General features: G+C 32.2%; 1 protein-coding gene across 1 annotated transcript; it reads left to right on the forward strand.

Moving 5' to 3' along the window:
• Positions 1–16,194: 16,194 nt before the first annotated feature.
• On the forward strand, positions 16,195–17,385 carry LOC133173898 (cholecystokinin receptor type A-like). Its single transcript, XM_061308966.1, has one exon. It carries the CDS (start codon positions 16,195–16,197, stop codon positions 17,383–17,385), a length of 1,191 nt encoding a protein of 396 aa, XP_061164950.1.
• Positions 17,386–21,582: the final 4,197 nt, after the last annotated feature.

A 21,582-nucleotide genomic window follows, 5' to 3' on the forward strand; every position in this document is an offset into this window, starting at 1 on the left:
GATTATATAAAAAATTTTAGGAGGAAAGAGAGAATAACTATAAAATCATGTAGCCCTTTTTGCAAAAAAAAAATGTTAATCTAAGAATCCCTTACGGCAAAATCTTAAGTGCTTTTCTCGAATGCATTCGTAGCAGTCTGAACTTGAGATTTTATTTACCACGAACTATTTCCTTCTTAACGGTCTCAATGCTATAAAATCCTTTTTAAAAGTGAATAATAATAAATAAAAAAGCGAGGTTTCAACAATTGTAAAGGAAAAACTTTATACTGGAAAATTTTTGCCCCCATTTTATTTTCTCCCCTTTCGCCCTTTGGTGAATTTAAAAGGGGGTTAATTCAAAGAAAAAGGCATTATTTCTTAAATAGAGCTCTGTACGGGCGAATTCAAAACGGGACAAAATCGTTTGCAGATGTAAAAGGGCGAAAATAACCCTGTATACAGTAAACATTATAAGCAACAAACATTGAGTACAATGAATTGGCAAATATAAAAGTCATCTATATATATATAATGCAGATTATTTTATTCAATTTTTTGACAATAATTGTGAAATAATATAAAATACTATTGTAGGGTGCATATAAGAATTCCATTAAACATGTACATGTATCTGATTTTCATCTGTTATATTTTTACACTAAAATTGGCTATTAACCGCTAAAAGTTTAGATCTCTTGTAAAGTAACGTCAAATTTACACTTCAGAAACACGTAAAGATTTCTTGAAATGGGACCCAAAAAAAAGTTTTCTCTCACAATGAAAATTAAGCATAAGATTTTTTTTGCGAGGGTGTCTACTATTTATAACAGAACTTTTCAAAGGATTCTCGTATCTTGAAAATGAAAAAAAAAAAAATCATGGCTACATCTTCCATTTAAGATTATTTTTTCTGACGGAAATTTTCAATCAGTGAGATATACAATATCAATATATATATATATATATATATATATATATATATATATATATATATATATATATATATATATATATATATATATATATATATATATGACTGCCGTCATGAGAAAAGGGCCCTTAAGGTCAAAATTTCACAAATTGACTTTTTGGTTAATTTTCATAGCCTGACTCTTTCTGAATGCAAATTTACATAAATATTTAAAATATCTCACTTTTTCAGTATTTTATGAGCATTTTAGTAAGGCGCTTCAAAACAACGTTGACGTTACTATCTGAAAACGTAATGACGTCGCGTGCGTCAAATTCAGATTCCAATCATTTTTGATTTTTTTTTAAATAATCTTATTCGTTTTGATACATATAAACTTGAGAAAATTATTTTTTTTTCTTTAAAGCAACTCGTATGTAATTCTTCCTAAGGAAAGTCTAGTTCATATATTTTAGAGCAGATCTAGTAATTTCGTAAAAAGGGGGTGGAGGTCTAGACAGGATCTAGAAATGGTTTATATGCAGTCAAAAAAATAACACTTGTTCAATTCCACAAATGGTATTCTTTTTATATTTAATACTCTACCTCAATTTATAAAATATATAAAGAACTTGTAACATTAGAACATAAAAAAAAACACTTCACAGATGCCCCACAGAGAAAGGAGAGATCCAACCCAAAGAAGACACCGTGCGCAAAACGGGGCATCCCCTCACAATAAAGCACATTGATCCCGATTTAAAATATATATTATTTTCGAGTATAAGCACGCATTCACTCACCTACACACACGCCGCGTTACTTTATTCCCTCTAACTTTGTAACGAGAGGATAACACCCCTATTTTCTGTATCACCGAATAATTCTAATGGGAAATTAATTCCAATACGCCAAGATGTGTAAAATTGTTTTTGTTTTTTGTTTTTTTTGTTTTGTTGTTGTTTTTTTTTTTAAACATTTAAACCGTTCATAAAAAGTCATAAATAAAGAAAAAAGTTCATTACTACAAAGCGGATTTTTTTTTAATAACTTTTTTTTTTTGGAAATACTTTCATAAAAAATGTTTAAATAATTAAGTTTCCATTGTCCATACAGTTCAATTACTTCGCCTGTACAGTTATGGAGTAGAAAGATTAAAAAGAGGCACATAGTAATCTCAAAGGATTGTCTTATAAAAGTTTATTCAGTGAAATTTGAACTTTTTGTCAACTTCTTTTTTAAGTAAATCACAGTTAATCAGAAGCATTTATAAATGTACTTTGATCTCTTTTTTTTGGGAGGCACCTGTAGCTTCGACGCTACTGCTGTATCACTTGGACACAAGAATCGTGCATCATTTCTTGACAAGGGCCGTTACTGTTATCTCAATAAGAAACATTATTGAATTTTTTCCTGTAAAAAAGATTCCTAATGAATTGGCAAAGTTCTCGCCATCATATTGCCAGATACTAATTCTCACTTGCTGGACATACAAATATAGCCGGCAGCTGTTCCGTGTCATTTTTAAGTTTATTAAAGCTCGACATTTCAATCCTAGAAAAATGAAATTCCTAGTAATATTGCGCTTCATGTGAAATAATATCCTTCTGGATTCCTGAAATTGATAAAATCTCGTCAGATATTAACAACTTATGTTATTGCAAGTCAATAATTACAACGATTGTCTGGTTCCCAACTCAGATTTACGGAAAGTTCTTTAAAAACATTGTAAAGTTTGTTCAAAGAAATGGTTGTACTGCCCATGGCTCTTTTTTATATATGCACACTAAACGGAGCTGAACTTTTCTGTGGGAATTGAAGTACAGTTGCATTACAATTTTGACAAAATCTATTTGAAATTGAAACTGAATATCTTGCGAGACTTGAATATATTTTTACGCAATTAAGGCCATTTATTCATCTTCCTCTGTGACATCAGCTATATCCTGACACCTAAGCTTTTCATATTTCAAACTCTACCGGTCCGCACTAACTTGACTCTCTTCACAGGCGACTAAGTATCTGCTTTCGTCCTGAAAGCTAAAGGTAAATAGGCAAACCATTTTTCCTAGTTATTGGATTTTTTTGTCTTTAAAAGCAGAAAGGTGTGTGTGTTTGATTTTAAAATCATTTTCCTTAAAGTCCTATACAGGTATAAACTTCAGTATCCCGGCATCAACAGAACTTCAGAAAATGTCAAAATATCCGGGGTATCGAGATATCAGAGTTGAGACTCGACGTCCAAGATTTCAATGCGAAACGTGACCAATTTATTACATACATGAATTCTATATAGTCGGTACAAAAAAAATTTCTTCCTTACATATTTCACGGTCATCAAAGTTTTACATGAACCTCCGTTTTTTTCCCGTTCTAAACATCACCAGTGCTTTTATGTTTGAAGTTCATATTTCTCAAAATGTAGATTTCTTGATTGTCTTTGTTGTCGTGCGATTGGTGTTAATGTGGTTGATGACATCTGAATATGACACTCATATCCACTTGTTACTAGTACTTTTCCTCTATCAGTGATTTATTCTCAAAAGATGTCGCCAATTCAACATTTATCAGAAGTTTGTAATTTCTTTACAACTTAATCTATTGTTTAATCTGTTGTTTCCTCTGTATGTTTCATAAATACTTTCAATCATAATATCACTGGCGATGGAATTGTTATTATCTTCAACATTGAGTATATACATGTAATGCTGCTAGAAAAAGTCCACGTATTACCTGTTGTTAATTTAAAACATATTGTTGCAGTTCAATTTCAAGCCGGCTTTTATCGGAACAATTTAAGAAAATTGATAAAATGGTAATTGTTATCAGAGACTACTTTTTAATGTATTTGTTTGATTATTGCAAAATTGTTTTTTAAGCAAATTTTTCGTGGCACCCACTTCCTCCGTTTTTTCCTTAGCATATTCTCTTGCTCCTTATTTGTTTTAGTAGGAGATTCGAATCTCCTATGTTACCGGTATCTGTATCCAAAGAAAGATGGGTTCACTTTTTTAATTTGAAATTTTACCGGTTGCCTTTTCATTCAGAGATTTTTTTGACTTGTCAATTAACCCCCCCCCCCCCCCACACACACACACAGAAATCGGCGCTTCACACTGAGCTGGTCTAACTGTGCATATCAATATGTTTAACTATGGATTAAAATTAAAATGACTAAATACATTTTATATGAAGGTATTTTTCAGAATAAAGAAACACTTATAAAAAACGCATATTATTGAATTGATTTCTCTCTCTCCCATTCTCTTTGAAAAAACATAAACGTTTATGTAGAATACTTTTTTAATATTAAGTCTACTTAATATGAGTCAAATTTAAGCATTTGCAAATTGCTCAGAAAACAAATATACAGCATCTTTAGTTGTGCGTAATGTACAGACATCGCTATAAATCGCTCTACGTAACAATGTGTTCAATGTCGCGTTGAGATTAATTATGTGATATCAAGTTAAATACTTAAACAGAATTATGAATGAATGCATGTACTAAATAATAACAATACAATTTATCAAAAATGTCCGTATCAAATTTCATATTATTTGACTGGGGGGTGGGATACGCTTGGAAATCCAATTTTATTTCTTGTTCACGACGCAGTCAACAAAAAATACTTCCGTGTTTTCAATACTGCAACTTTGACGTCGTTTTCTGTGCATTGTGACGTCAAAAGATAAGGGCCCTTTTCTCATGACGGCAGTCATATATATATATATATATATATATATATATATATATATATATATATATATATATATATATATATATATATATATATATATATATATATATATATATATATATATACGATTTTTAATTTGAATAACTGGACAAAAGAACCTGGCAGGTATACATTATTATCATATGTTTTGATGAATATATTTGAATATGTACCTTAGTTTTTTATCATATTTTGTCTTTAAGAGAATCTAAACTTGTAAATTCATAAATGTAATAAATACTTTAAAAAAAATCAAGTGAATCACTGTTACTGTATTGAAATTTATAAGTCAACATTGTAAAGCGTACGACACAAGCAACATATGTTACTTTTGTAAAATTAAAACATGATATTAAGTTCATTTAAAAAAAAGAATCTTAATCTTTGCAAATCTTTATTCGAAAATACTTAAATATTAAAGAGAAAGAATTCAATGTCTTTAAACTTAGAAGCCCATACATAATACTGAAGGTGTCAAAAATTTTGCATTTTTACATCGAAAATTACAGACCCATATCACTCTAAAAAGCCTTTTATGTATTGGTGTTGATTTTATGCTTATATTTGATGTACACATAAATGACACCTGCAAAAGAACTACCCAAAACTGATGTATTGAAGTATATTGGCCATTATTGGGTCATCCTTAAATAAAGCAAACAAAACTATATTTGGCTGTTTTATTCCATCAAATTCAATTTCTGCTTTTTTGCATGGCATATCTACTAATCGAAGAACGCTAGGAAAATTGAACGAATCCGAGAACATTCTCTAAGGTTTATTTATATTATAAAGACTATCAAGACAGGTATGAAACACTATTACTAAGTTTTCTTCTCGAAAGAATCGTATATTGGGTAGCATAGCAACATAATGTTTTAAAATTGTTTGTTTCTTGTTTAACGTCCCTTTCGAAAATTTTTCACTAATATGAAGACGCCACCACTAGCAGGTGGAGGGCTGCAAATTAGACATATGCTCGGCATTCAGGGCCATTGAGCTGTGAGGGATCTTATTCGTGCCAGCACCTACTGCGACACGGGACCTCGAGTTTACAAGGTCTCATCCAAAGGACCGATCTCCGCGTATCGCAGTGGGATTCGAACCCGCGATGTAAGGATCAACTACTTATTTCGCAACTCTAGAGAAAACGCTCTAACCACTGCGCCATGCGAGCGACTTTAAAATTATCAATGACCTATTTACCAATGAATTGTTTTTAGTTTTCAGAATTAATTTTGTCAATTATATGAAAATCCTTAAGTTCAGAACAAAATTGTTTTTCTGTGAAATGTATTTGTAAAGTAGGCAACACCAGTTTATGGAATTATCGCTAATTTTTTTTAAGGAAAAAAAAGTCCTTAGTTCAAAAGTCTGAAAGTTTTAAGGAATGGAGAGGGTTATCGCTATGTGGGCTTAAAACTTTTGGAAAAAGAAATATACTTTAGAGGTTCCAGATGTAAAAACCAATACGTACGTTAAATTTATGGAAGCAATGTTGTCCTCAGTACTTTCCTTTGTAAACTATCGAAATAAAGGGCGAATCTGAGGGGAATCTTTAAAATAACAAATCAAAAAGCTAATCAAAGCATATCACTGAAATCATGTACTTAAAAATGTGAAATTGCTTCAATATTCGAAAAACAGAGTAGAAGTAAAGAAAAAGTACCATTTATATTATACAATTACATCAACCAAATTTGAAAAAGGACATTTTTAATGAAAGTGCTAAAAACTTGTTTTTATCATGTACATGTTTCCAAAATATATAATTCAGTTCGAATCCTCGTTTCTGGGCCTAATGACGGGTGGTAAGCGTGCTGAATTTCTGTGTCCTTAAAAAATATACATCTTAAATAGTATCGTGAATCTCGTGAATCCCTTTATTCCCTTCTTGACGCTCGATTATCAGAAGACTTACAGGAAATGTATTGAACTAGGTGTGTTTCGTCCTTGGGTTAAAATGAAAATGTTTACAACTTAGAGTTACTTTTTGTTAGATCTCTCTCTCTCTCTCTCTCTCTCTCTCTCTCTCTCTCTCTCTCTCTCTCTCGTGTTTGTGTCGTAAAATAGAAATTTCGAGGAAGTAGAAGACATTTTCAGTCATCCACACGAGGAAGTCTTTTTAAAACAATATATATTAGGTTGACATTTGCATCAGTCATTACACATTTTTATGAGTGTACGTAAGCTTCTGTCGACTTGGATAATTGTTTTTTTCGGGGGGGGGGGGAGAGAGAGAGAGAGAGAGAGAGATTACATTTATTGAAAATAAGATCAGTAATTAAAAAATGAAGCAAATAAGGCAGGGTGTGAAAACTTCATTTTTTAAGTTAAATATTCATCTAACTGTAAACCTATAGGGCTTAGAAAGGACATTTTAGTTGAACATTTTACACTTGGAATAAATTCATATCATAATCATTTAAGTTATTAATAGTGAACTTATTAGTGACAGTAACATAAAATTAAGGTTTATAAAAAAAATAAACAGATGGTGTACAAATACAGTGACTTTATAATTAGAACAGGGACTTTAATTTCATGAACTATATTTATCTTGATAAACTAATAGTTAGGTTCGCTTTATCCATAAAATGGTCCTGCCCATTTAGCAACTGACTGACCAAGACCCAATGTCCCATTTCAAACATCAATATCAAGCAGAGACCTAGTGCATTTTATTTCCTATGAAAAAATTTTTTTCTCTGAGAGTCCAAGTACATGTATTAAAAACAGGCTTTGTGAAATTCCAATGCTTTGCAGAAAACGGGTGTATTTGAGTACCTTCAGCAAAGACCTAAAAAAAAAAAAAAGAAACCACCCCTCGATCCAAAAGATAATACATGTATCATAATCTTCCGAAACAGCCCTTTCATTATATAATTGCACATTCTGGATCAGGGTTTGAATTGGGCTATGTGCAAATTATTAAAAAAAAAACAGCTTAAACCTTTGGCCATTTTTGAAGAAATTTTCAGGATTTGAGGATAATATGGACTAGCCAGAAAAGTACGTCATTTTTAGATATGCAGTCCCCAATGGTCCAAGTGAAATTAAATGTATATTAAAATGAGTAGTGTTGAATTTTCAGAAATTCCCAACTAAAAAGACCCTAAATGAATCTTGTTCTTTGATTTTGATGTTGATACATTGTAAGTTGTTTTATAATGAAATGATCAGAATATATAGAGCAATCAAACCCATTGATAGTAAGTAATAAAATTTGAATGAAAGTGCAAATTTACTATTATGATTCTTAACTAAGAGCAATAAAATAGGGAACTTTTGATTGATTGATTGATTATTTTACGCCGAGTTGGCAATATTTCAGCCATATTTCGGCAGTTTGGAACTTTAAAGTACATAATAAAAAGAGCTTAGGGTTAGAAATCCTGTGATGCTGAGATGGGGACTAAGCCCATAAATAATACAATCGTGTGTATACCTTGATTGGAGGGTAGTGACATATTGGGGTTAATTGGACAACGGGCAGAAGTACAAGCGTAGGTTACAGGGCGATGGTAAGTCAACCAATAGGGTATCTTTTATATCCAGGACCATGAACAATCTGAGCATTAAAGAAGAGGAAAACGCATATTTACACATTTTTAGACATCTTCTAGGTTTCTTAGTTGATTATTTTACGTTTTTTATTCTTTTTTCTTCTAGTTTTCAGTTCTTGAATAGTTTGGACTTTTGACAATTTCGGATTTATATTAAAAATTGTTGTTTATACAAATTGTGTTCACCTATTCTGATGACATTTTAGGAAACCTATTAAAAATTCTACACGATCACAGTGTATTAGTAAAACTTTGAAAAAGATACAAAATCTTAGTACTTATTGACATAGTTTCGAGGAAGTTGAAGTCATTTCCAGTTATCCACACGAGGAAGTCAAAAAACGATGTATATAAGGTTACAATTTCAGTCATATTATTCTGAGTGTACCTGCTTCTGTTGACTTGGATAATATTGGTTTTACTTTGTGTCACAATTTTGCAACATAAAGTAAATAGTACAAGACAGAATGGTTTCTTTGATGAATACTATCGTCACTATGAATGTGACGGAAGTTACAAGTGATCTGAGCGATCTTGATCGATGGAACGAACAAATGGCGCTTCGGTTAACTCCGAATAATGTGATACTCTCTTTATATATTTTATTTGGTCTCTTTGGAAACGCTGTTGTTTTTCTAACTTACAGTTTACAATCGAATCTTCAAAACCAGGAACGGTACTTCATTCCCAAGCTAGCTCTAGCCGACCTATTTGCATCTACCATCTGTGCAACATTAGGCATCGTCTGGAATTTTATGCAGGCCAAATTTGAAAATGAATTTCTCTGCATTGTTGGGAACTTTTTCGTTGTTACTACACAGAGTGTTTCCCTTTTTCTTCTTTTTATTATTTCTGTACAGAGATACCTTAAAGTATGTAAACACAAAGACATGTCGTTAAGAATAAGACGATCGACGCTGATTATCATTATCATTTTTTGTATAGCACTCGGCGTATGGTCGACGTTTAATTTTCGGATTAAGCCATTTGTCTTACAAAACATTCCGATGACGGGATTCCGGTGTAAACTTGTTAAAAACAAAAATGGTGGTGGAATGATTTTTGGAGCAGCTCTTCTCGTCAGTATTGTAGCCGTCATTACATCCATGTTGGTAATGTATGGTAAAATTGCACATAAAATTGCTACTCATGTCAAACGGGTAAGAGGAACAATTTCGAAACAGGAAAGTATCGAAATGTCCGAAGATTCTCACAGGGACCTCTCCAATGCAAATACAAATAGCAAGTCAAGAGATATAACTGTTCTCGAGGATGTAGAAAATCTTACTTTGCCTGAATGTTCCAAAGAGAGCAGTAGCATTACAGAAAAATGCAATGTTCCTATCAGAAAAATACAACATCAAAAACCAAAAAGAAAACGGAACATTGGACATAGATTCACAATAATGTTTATGCTGATCAGTGTTGTTTTTATCGTATGTTACGTCACAAAAACCGTTCTAATGTTACTTGAAAGTCTGGACCCTCGTTTCTGGGATTCTATGTCGGATGACAAGCGTGCTGGAGTTCTTTTTCTTTATAGAATATACATTGTTAATAGTATTGTAAATCCCTTTATATATGCCTTCCTTGACGCAAGGTTTTCCGAGGAGTTAAAGAAAATGTACATAACTTGTAAATTAAATTTACGGGGTATCTTTTGTCTTCATTGCTAGAATGAAACTACATGTATCATCATTGGAAGTTACTAATACTCTGTTTACACTGCAAGAAATTTACTCATGAAAATATTTACTAATGAGCAAATTTGCTCCTGTGTGCAGAAGTAAATTTACTATGCGTTCTCGTACCATTATATCTACTATGATTTAATAATCTACAGTTTATTAATTTTTTTTTATCATGATTTCCATAAAAATGGTCTAATACTGGAGAAAAAGAATTCTTTCATATGTGTAAGGCATTAGGATTTAATACTGTATGGTATGTCATTGAGTGAAAAATTAAAAGAAACCTAGAAAAAAGCATCTAGTCGGAGATGATGTGCTCTTGCCTATTTTTTTTATTGTAATTTTGCTTCTTTTCTTTTCTGTTACTTTGTTCATTTTTTTTTTTTGCTTTCTTCTTTTGTACATTCTTAATTTTGCTTTAATTATTAATTTATTATGCATTCACCTTGACCTTGATGTAGGGAGAGGGCTAAAATAGGCTGAGCCTGCTGCCCAATCCTATTCACTTTTACATCTGTGAATAAAATATTATTTAAATTAAATATGATGTGCTTATATAAAATTAAGTGATGAACAATGGTTGGAGAATTTTAGAATTTTAAAAAACTGTTCTTTTAATTCGCAGAAGGCTTACTGAAAATGTTTCTCCATGAAGAAACACTATGAACCATTTACCCCACAGATTTTGCATATGAGTAAACAGATTTGCACCTGCCCCTGCCTAGGTGCAAATATGCTTACAGGAGGATATATTGCATACATGTATATATAAGTGCGTTTATAAAGCGAGATATGCTTACATGAGTATATTTACTCATATGATGATCATTTGCTTATGAGTAAAGCTCGCTGTATAAACAGGGTATTAGTCTAACAAATTTCCCTGTGTTATTTGAAGTCGATACAAATTATATGATCATTTACAAACTTTATTTATTGTAAGATTCATTTTCGTTTTAAAAACTCTTTTTGTAAATTTCTGACATTTAAATAATCAGACATCTTTTAAATTGTCACACCTTCTTGTAATATTTACTGAAAAAAATATAGGAATAGCCTCACTTATACAATATCAAACATAAAAACCTGAGAAAAAAAAATTGAAATCCAAAAAAAGGCATTGTACTGCAAAAAATTAAAGCAAGATCTCTCCTTCCTCCTAAAAAGAAAGCACGATTTTGTAGAATCAACCATTTATCTCCTTATAAACTATAGATGTCAGTACTCATTTAAGACCAAACATCCTGTTCAAAATAAAGCCAAGACATTATAGACTAGAGTCTAACGTAAATTATTTACGTTTATTAATTTAATATAGATTTTTTTTTAAACTAAAGGAACAAATAACATATAGGCAAAGAGATTTTATCCGAGACTGTGGATATTATTGTTTCATCAGGTTAACGTTGTTCGACAATAGCTTGCCTCGTTTTAGAAATCGTTCGTACGTAGAGCATGCTCTTGCGTATCAAATCAAATGGGAGACATAAACTCCATATGCAGGTGATAACAGTATATTGCAAAATGCATAAGGGAAGTTGACCATAGAAAAGTTGAACTCATCACATCATAAAGTTTTATTGTGAGGTTACCATTATAACACCCCACTCTTTTTGTAACGATATATACGTTATTTAAGAAATAAAGTCCGCGTTATCGTGAATGTTGCAGGATAACCTCCGAGGTCTCGAAATGTTGTCTGAAATATAAAAGCCGAGGCGTAAGCCGAGGCTTTTATATTTCAGACAACATTTCGAGACCGAGGAGGTTATCCTGCATCATTCACGACAATAAGGACTTTATTTCTATTCTATAACAGCTCTAAAATACCGCTGATCGTTTCCTCTATAGAGAAACGAATTAGGTCACCATGTCGCGATTTCGCTATTCCATTTAACACCAGAGGATCAAATTGTTTGTTTACTTGTATCAATTGCATAAAATGCAGACGATTTCAGCTTTCATTGGATTAAAAATATCCTTTAAGTATTTATAAATTTGTTTGTAAGATGTATTGATTAATTTTTATAAATGTAAAATAACAAAATCAGTTGTCTATTTCATTGCTTTATCAGTAAAATCATGGAGTGTAACAGTTATGGGGGAGGTCCGTGGAACAGCCCCACTTGGCCATAAAAACGGATATTTATCAGCTGTTTCAGACAATACATGTACACGTTGTTTAGACTGTGTAAGACGACACATCGATATGGTCTAAATAAGTATTTGATTCTACAGTGAAATATTTATTTCAACTGTACAGGTTTGACATGTGTTTCTGATCTGATACTTTTTTGATGACGTTCGTGATTTATTGGAGAATAATGTCCGCGGCATTTCTTTGATCTCTTCAATAAATGTGGTAGAATTGTCTTTCAATGGAGTGTCACCTCAAATTTTTTTTCTGATATTTGGAAATCTGATTTTTTTCCTTCTATTGAGTAAAGGTAAACTCAGAAAAGTTTAAACTTCATGTCTCCAAATTTCAGGCACCAAGATCGTCGCCAAAGGGGTGTGTTGGGTGCAATCACAACCACCTTTTAAAATTATAATCAAAAATATAATGTTTAAAATGAAAAAAAAGAAATCATTATTCATCTGTTTAAAGTTATGATGCTTGATTTTGTTTATATATATTTCAAGAATGACTTCAGGAATGTGTGAGAACCCACTAAAATTGTACCAATTTATTTAAATCAACATTTTGCAAATTATATGGTCGATACAATGACCTTGTTTGCAAGTACAAGCTGTCGCTACGTCGAATGACTCTTTTATACAAATTGCTAGGCCATTATTTTCCCACTGAATTGTCCTTGGGGTTTTCCGTTTCCCGACAATAACAAGTTTTTACTGGTACAAAGTATGCTAGCTACTCCACTGCACCTGACCCCTTATCTTATAATTTAAGAGGTTCGTGTTTGATCTGCTCACAATTAATTGTATTGTTTCAATGAATTTTTCAGTTAGATTACAGTTCCAAATCTATTGATAATTTGTAATTACAAACTAGGTTTGGGTCGTAGTTTCTCTGGCATTTTTGATACCATTCGGTAGGTCATTGGTTTCATTCTTGATTTGACTACGGGGTACCTGATCAATTTATAGGGCTCATGGCGCGTGTGACCAGTCAACAGGGTATGCTTACTCCTCTTATGCACCTGATCCCAACTCTGGTGATTAAAGTCAGTGTTTTTGCCCTGTTTACGATTCGTTTTGTTTACTGGATTTATGAGATTAATCACTGTTCGTTATCTTCACATTTTGACAAGTATAACTTCGCTAGTCATAAAATTTATTCATTATCATTTAATATTCTATTATTTTAAAAGTGTTAAAAGATCTAGACAATTTCCCTTCACATTTCACTTCAAGGTATACTAAATTTAAGTGTAATGTCAACTGGATTGAAACAAATTATTCTAATATAAAAAGAAAATAGGAAAATCAGACTAGTATGGAAAAAATCAAGGAAATAAAAATCAAATTAGGAATGACCGGAAGGAAATGTGACGATTGAATCTATTTTAAAAAATTAAGAGGTGATTTTAAAAAAAATCAATAATCTATACAACATCTAAAAACGTATTTTCATCTGTTTGACATTTGATGTTCAGAGAAGTAACATTAATTGTTTGTTTAACAGAAAGAAAATGAGTGTTAATATATAATCATTTTAATCACGTAAGTTTTTAAATCCTTACTGAATTCTAGTCAGCAACATCACTCCAAGACCTATTTTGTAACAAAAATGTACGAAAGCCCAGAAGGCTCATTCGAGATTCGAGTTTCAAAATACGAGATTCGAAATTCGAGATTCGAGATTCAAGATCCAAAATAACCAATCAAAAGGCGGATTCAATATTTGATTACTCCCCTTTATTAAGTTTTTACTATCAAGAAATCACTGAATATATTGATAACAAATGGGTCATATGCATAATTAATAATGCAAGAAAAAATGTTATATGTATCAAAACAAAATACAAATGAATTTTGGGTAACGTTTTGTAAAATATGTATAAAATCTTATTTTCCTCATTAAACAAAACAATAGATAACATATAAAGAATATTGTATAGTCATATCGTTGACTTGCGAAATTAGATTGCATGTCGATAAATTATTTAATATGAACATTGATGAGGGAGGAACATATTATTGATATGAATTGCTGAGGATCGTCTTTACACTGCACAGAAATTTAATTAAGGATACATTTCATTACATGTAAGGGTGAATTTGTACAGTTAGACTGATCAACTATTTGATATGGAATAAAATAAATTCCAGTCTGTATTGTTTATATGATTTTTAAATTAATTCAAGTATTCAAAGCCTTAATTGAAAACTCAGTATTTATGTATTTCTCATATTGGGAAACAGTGGCGTATATTCCCTTTGGCTAATGTGTAAACTAATGTGAGGTCACAGATTTCACCTAAAGCGCATTACTGCCGAATTGCGGATAGGCAAGGAGGGAGTCGCCCCCTCTCAATAGAAGGGGGTCGGGGGTCGGAGGCTCACTTTCTGCGATCTTGGAGACATCTATCAGTGTCATTTTTCCAGTGAATATAATTATAAATCATTTAAACATATTTTTCTGATACAGAAATTAAAATCTTCATGACCACTTGTAATAAAATTGAGAAATTTTAAAATCCTTACACAGTGCATGGAAATTATGGAAACTTCTTTACTGAATAATCTAAATATAATTTTTAAAATGTTTTATGTTTGACTCCCTACTAAACCAAACATATTAGTAGACTCCTGTTGATGTCATTTTTAATAGTCTGATGTCGACTTCAGGGTAACATTTCAATTTTAGATTTAACCAGCTATAAAAATCAAAAGTTTTGTATACTGTAAAAATTGGATAGGCATAAAAGTGTGGATTGCTAAAAATACTTTTATTGCATTTAATGAAAATATATTCTAGTAACTGGTAAATGAATAAGATTTATGGTCAACTTTCCCCCATTTTTCAATCAAATACATGCATATTTTTTTTTTTTTTTTTTTTTTTTTTTTTTTTTTTTGCATCAAGAAAATGAAGTGTAGGCTACATCCTTTTTGCCTATATGGAATATACACCATTGGGAAAGCGAACGCGATTTTTCTTTATCACTACTACGATGTCTTTCAAGATTTTCTGTGTACACTAAAAAGGCATACATGAACTAAGTAATTTTAATACATGTACGTACTCATTTAGGCTATACGATTTTTTCAAAGTCCTTAAGGTGTATAGAGGGTGCATTTTTTTGTTAAAATATTTTTTTTAATCATTATTAAATACTTTCATATCTTTTTTTCTCTATGGCCATTACATCATGTATTGAAACTTGTGTATTGATTGGTTATGTATCTTGCGAGACCCGAGCGGTTTCCTTATCAATAATTATCGAATATATAATTATTTTGCCCATGCATAGCAAGATTGACACTGAATATTGATAACCGAACATTTGTCTACCGTTGTAATAAAATAAACAACATAGCCATAGGACCCTGGGCACGTCCCCCTCCCCCCCCCCCCCCCCACATTCCCCTTATATTTTTTACCGATATAATTTACTATAGAAAACATAGCAACTTTGTCCTTTTGTCCTTTTAAAAATAACGTCTAATAACCGTGATAACCCCTTGGTTTTTTTTTTTTTGGGGGGGGGGGCTTTACAGTTTTTTTTATTTTATTATTTCCTATGGGCCTGAACAAAGAGAAATCATAATTTTTTTAAGCATGTATATTTCAGCCATCCATACATGTACTTATGGAGCTGTCTCTTGGTTTCACAAACTTGGTCACTGGTCACGTTCTTACACCTTTGTCACAAACTATATCCACTTTGAAACCCGTATTACTAATTATCATTAATCGCTAGTCACTTGTTTTATTGCACACTTGAAACCCGTATTAGTCACTGGTCACTTTCTAATACCTTGTTACACTCTTTCTTGCATTGTAATATAATCAAATGACCTCTTCGGTTTGAATATATTCAATGATTTCTTGAAGGTCAAAACTTAGCAAAGGGGAGTAATTGAATCTTAAACCGTCTTTTGGTTGGTTAGTTTGGATCTTGAATCTCGAAACTCGAATTTCGAATCTCGAATCTCGTATTTCGAATCTCGAATGAGCCTTCTGGGCTTTCGTAAAAATGAGAGCCCGGCGATATATATTTTTTTTTGGACTATGCATTTTACTGGGAGAGAAATGTCTTGATACCATGCGCAACTAATTTTAAAAACTGCTTTCAACCAGGAAGATCGTATTGAGGCCAAATATCCAGGCATTTAGAAATGGATAATGGTACGTTCATATCTGAGAAATTGGACACTTGGAATAATTTGTTAGCAAAAGGTTTAATTCCGAACAACGTGCTTTTGTCTTTGTATATTTTAGCAGGTCTTGTGGGAAATTTAACTGTTATCCTAATTTATGGTGTTAAAATGAAGGACAACAAAGAAGAGAGGTATTTTATTCCATATCTTGCTACAGCGGATCTGTGTGCCTCTTTCGTCTGTGCTTCATATGGAATCGCTCTTAACTTAATGCAAGCCAATTTTAATAACACATACCTTTGTAAGACATGGTGGTTCTTAGCAGCATTTACAACATTTACTTCTATTTTGATTCTCTTGATAATTGCTGTACATAGATACCGCAAGATTTGTAAACCTCTTGGAAAACAAATGACAATGAAATGGAAGAGAATTGCTCTGTTTGTAGGGCTTGTAATAGCATTTCTTTTAGCTATACCTACGACTCATTTTTATGGTTCAGTTCCATTTTCAAATGATGAAGAAGGGATCATTGGGCTACGATGGAGCAGATTGAAGACCGTCAGCAAAACAGGGTCCCTGATCTTCGGAGGCGTCCTTCTTCTAACTGCAATTGCAATAATTATTGCACTTATTTGTCTTTATGCCAAAATAGGATATACTATTCTCAGGCATTTCACATTTATGAATACCATATGCAAGAAAAAAGCCTTCTCGGACTCGGAACAACCCAAGAACATAGAAGAATCTCATGCCAGTGATGATCCAATTAGTTGCACAGAAAATGAGACCTATTCTATTGAGACAGACAACACAATATTATCCGGTGTATGTTCTCAAACTTCCTTTGAGACAAAAGAAACGAGTTTTACAACAGATTTCACACTTAACAGGAAATCAAATCCCCATAAGTCAAGTGTAAGGCAACGGAAAGAGAAAGATAATCGGAGAGTTGTACACAAATTTACCCTTATGTTTATGCTCATAACCGTCATTTTTCTAATCTGTCATATCCCAAAACTTATTATTATGTTAATGGAAGCAAGAAATCCAAACTTTTGGGAGCAATTTTCAGATTCTTTAAGAGCTGGTGTCTTGTTTGTGTATCGGATGTATATAATCAACAATATCACAATTCCATTTATTTACGCATTCCTAGACAGTATGTTTGCAAAAGAAATCAAGAAATTGTTTAAAATTTGCCGATGAGGGAGAATATCAAAACACATGGTTACTTTTTAGTATGAACAATTCTTTTTTATGTGAAAGTCCAGGCCTCAGGATCAAAATTTCAGTTACTCATAAAATGGATATTTATTTTTACTAAAATTGAAAAATCAAAATTAAAATCTTGAAACTATTTTTCACATTTCAAATTTTATATTTTATATTCTCTATAGCAAAACTCAATGTACGAATTCTGACTTAAGTCTCAAACTGCTTCCGGATCCTTAAACAAGATCGATGGTTAAAAATTGGGACAGGAGGGAAGCTCTACGTCTGTCGAACCAACCATATAGAGCATTTGCAAACCCCCCACCCCCCAGAGCAAAAAAAAACGTTTTCCCTTAAAAAATGATAAAACTTGTTTTTGCTTCAGAAAGAAATGCATAATTTAGAAGTTGAAAGCATATTTAACAATGTTTGAACATCTGTACATGACTTGAAAGCTTTCGATAAAAATTTCATATCTTTCAGATCTGTTTCCTTATTGCTGTATCCATAATAGTTAAACTTCAATTATTATACAACAGATTCTATAGAATATTTATTAGTTATCCTGCTTATAGTCTTTGTAGTTAGGTTTTGCCATGGAAAAAAACGCAGATAATAATAACGATATGTACAAGGTAAAGGAAATTTTATCATATTATGTTTATGACTGAGATTGATTTGAATCTGTGCAAACGTACAGACATGATACTGAAATAAAAGTTTTAAATCACTGTATCTTATTTTATCAATTAAAACATTACATTTTGTAGATATATTATCACTTTTTGAGATTTGTCAAGATTATCCATAGCTACTGAGCATACCCATCCGGTTTTGAAATTTTTAAATCATATTAATTGTTGAATTTCAAGAGGCCTATGCTTTTATGCCCATTTCACAGATTTGTGTTGTTGGAGGTCTTTTGAGATGGTCACTGTTTGTTATCTTCACCTATTTCATTGATAAGGATTTTAATTCTTAAAGGATAAGCCTAAAGCATTTCATATAAAGATCATATAATTTTCTCTTTTTCTTAAAGTTGTTTAACTTAAAGAAAAATAGCTATACAGGAAACAAATAGAGTCTAACAAGCGTTATGCATGCATTTATCAGAAGAAAAAAAATGGTACATAAACGCTAACTTTCCATTAGAATTTTTTTTCGTATAAGCAGCTATGGTTGACATTGGCATAAATACAAGCATAAAAGTTTCCTGAATGAAAAAGGTGAAGATAACGAATATTTATTATATACCCAACTGTTTGTCACTCAGTTTTACTGTTGAATTTATGCAATCATGTGACGGTGTGATCCGACTGTGGTTTTCTGAATCCATATCACCCCTCTCTGAAACTGATGACGTTTTTATTCTCGAGTATCAAAAAGTTCCTTTACAAAATGGATTGTTTAATGGATAAAAGTTATGTAATTGATCCAAAAAGCTTCCTTTTATTATATTTTGCTAGTTGGAAAGGGGTATTTAATAAATTTATCATTATAACAGTAACTTGATCCGAAAAGTCGTATCACGTCTCGTTGACAGGCGCGGATCATCAGATCAAACGAGACGCGAAGATCTAAAAAAAAAATCCACAGACAATACAAATGCTGTGAAGTTGGCATAAAACACGGACCCCCAAAATTCCAGAGTTGGAATCAGGTGCCTAGGAGGAATAAGCATTCCCTGTTGACAGATCACACCCGCCATGAGCACTATGTATTGATCAGGTAGACGGAATATTCCGTAGTCTAATTCATTAAAAAAAACAAAGGCCTAAGAATTGGTATGAAACACGTCAGGCAAAATACGACTCACTGATAGGTAACATCTGCTAACAAGGTCATTATAACGACCATAGAATTTACGAAATGCTGACTTTAAACGAGGTTGTTGAAATTCCCGTAACATCAACTTATCTGTCAGTAACATGCCTCATTTTAAAAATTGATCGCACTCGAAGCATGCTCTTAAGTATAGAATAAGTTGGAAGATGTAAACACCATATGCAGGTGATAGGTGATACAGGTGATACTACATAAATAAAAGACAGAAAGGCTGAAGTCCTCCTGCCTGTCATACAATTTAGTTATTATAGTCATCTATAGTCAGTTGAACATCCAAATATGCAACAGATGTGGCAGACTCTGTGGTGTCTTTAATTTCAAGTTCACTGGGATATATCGAGTCGACATGCATGTTTGACTGGAGGTCGACATATGACTGTTAATTGATAATACGTCGTCGATATATCTAAATGTCGAGTTGAAAACCACAGCAAGTGGGTTTTTTCTTAAGCTTTTAAATATAGTCTGCGTTATAGTAATATAAAAAAAGATCGGCTAATAAAGGATCACAATCAATGCCTATCGAATTTCCAACAGTTTGTTGGAAGACAGTCTCCGAAGACTCCATAACTGTTGTCAATGAGGAACTCCAGCATCCTTTTAATATCAACCTCAGAGTACTTGTGTGTAGAATCAGAGTGATATTTAACAATTTTTTATGACTAATCACAAAATAAGAAAAATTCCGACTTCTATTTTTATTGAAGAAGCAGTTGTCTATGATATCAAAAAGCCTTATTTTTAATTTATCGTAAGGAATGGTTGTAAAAGTGTAGAAAAGTTGTACGTTTTGATGTTACTGACATTTGAAAAATTTAGCGATTTTAAATTTCTTAAAAGTTCTTTGGAGTTTTTGAAAACCGATTAATGATTGATTACTACTGTAACAATAATCTGATGTATATATTCAAAGACATATCTAAAAATAAAAATAATAAAAAAATGATTGTCAGGTTAGATTGAGCCAAACATTTGGACGTAAACATTTGACGTTTTACTAACCAATCCAAATTTCACACATCTGAGATAATTTGAAAATTAAATATAAACGATCAAAAAGACGGAAGGATGGGGAGTAACACTTGGCCGCCTATTCAAAGAGAAACAGTGTTCATAAAATTCCACAGATGAAAACCCAAAATAAATTCTGGGAAATTTAAATAATGAAATGCTTTCTTTGGTTTTTAGTACGGGAATTAACGTCGCAGCTGTTGCAGAAAAAATAAATAACCCGCGTAAGCGGGTTATGTAAATTTTTTCTGCAATTAGCCCCTTCACGATAACTGCGGTACTACTCTTTTGCAGGGCAAATTAATAACATTTGGCGAAGTTTTTGTTGACAGATAATTAAATGACGTGTATTAAACAATTGCTTTTACGTCATATTTCACCAAAACAAATCATTTTGCCCTGCAAAAGAGCAGTGCCGCAGTTATCGTGAAACAGTCTATAGCTGCGACGTTAATTCCCGTACTAACCAAAGAAAGACATTTTATTGTTTATATTTATATCTGTATAAATAACCATATAAAGTAAGATTAAAAGGATTAACTAGTTATAATTGTAACGGGGACCGTTACAGATGTTCCCCAAACGCTCCCCAACTCCCTTTTGGTGACTTTTTTCCTGTAAGCTTCTTTAAACAAGGCAATGAAGTATATTGGTCATTTTTTGCATTTCACGCGCGCGCACGTGCATGCATGTGCAGGATGACCAAGTCATCCCGTCTATACTATATATGCATCTTTATATTCTCAGTATCAAAACATTTCATCAAAAAATATATAAGTTCCGGCTAAATCAAGCATATTGGTCATCTTAGCATTGCGCGCACGCGCACATGCATGCATGTTCATAATGACCATGCCATTTTGTGTACACTTATAATATGTCTGTTAATTCATAGTATCAAAGCTTTTCATCAAAAAATATAAAAGTTACGGGTATATTAAGTATATTGGTCATTTAACACATTGCACGCGCGCGCATGTGCATGCATGTGCATCATGGCCAAATCATCTTGTCTACACTTTTAATATATATATATATTCTTAATATCAAAGCTTTTCATCAAAAAATATAAAAATTACGGCTATATTAATTATATTAGTCATTTAACACATTGCACGCGCGCGCACGTGCATGCATATGAATGCATGTGCATGATGACCATGTCATCTTGTCTACTCTTTCTATATATATAAATATTTTGAGTATCAAAGCATTTCATCAAAAAGTATAAAAGTTACGATATTATCAAGTAAATTGGTCATTTTACGCTTTGCGCGTGCGCGCACGCGCATGCATGTGCATGTTGACCATGTCATCTTGTTCACACTTATATAT

Source organism: Saccostrea echinata, unplaced genomic scaffold (assembly GCF_033153115.1).
Source record: "Saccostrea echinata isolate AGI-Se365-2 ecotype Australia unplaced genomic scaffold, CSIRO_AGI_Sech_v1 ptg000056l, whole genome shotgun sequence".
Lineage (NCBI taxonomy): Eukaryota > Metazoa > Mollusca > Bivalvia > Ostreida > Ostreidae > Saccostrea > Saccostrea echinata.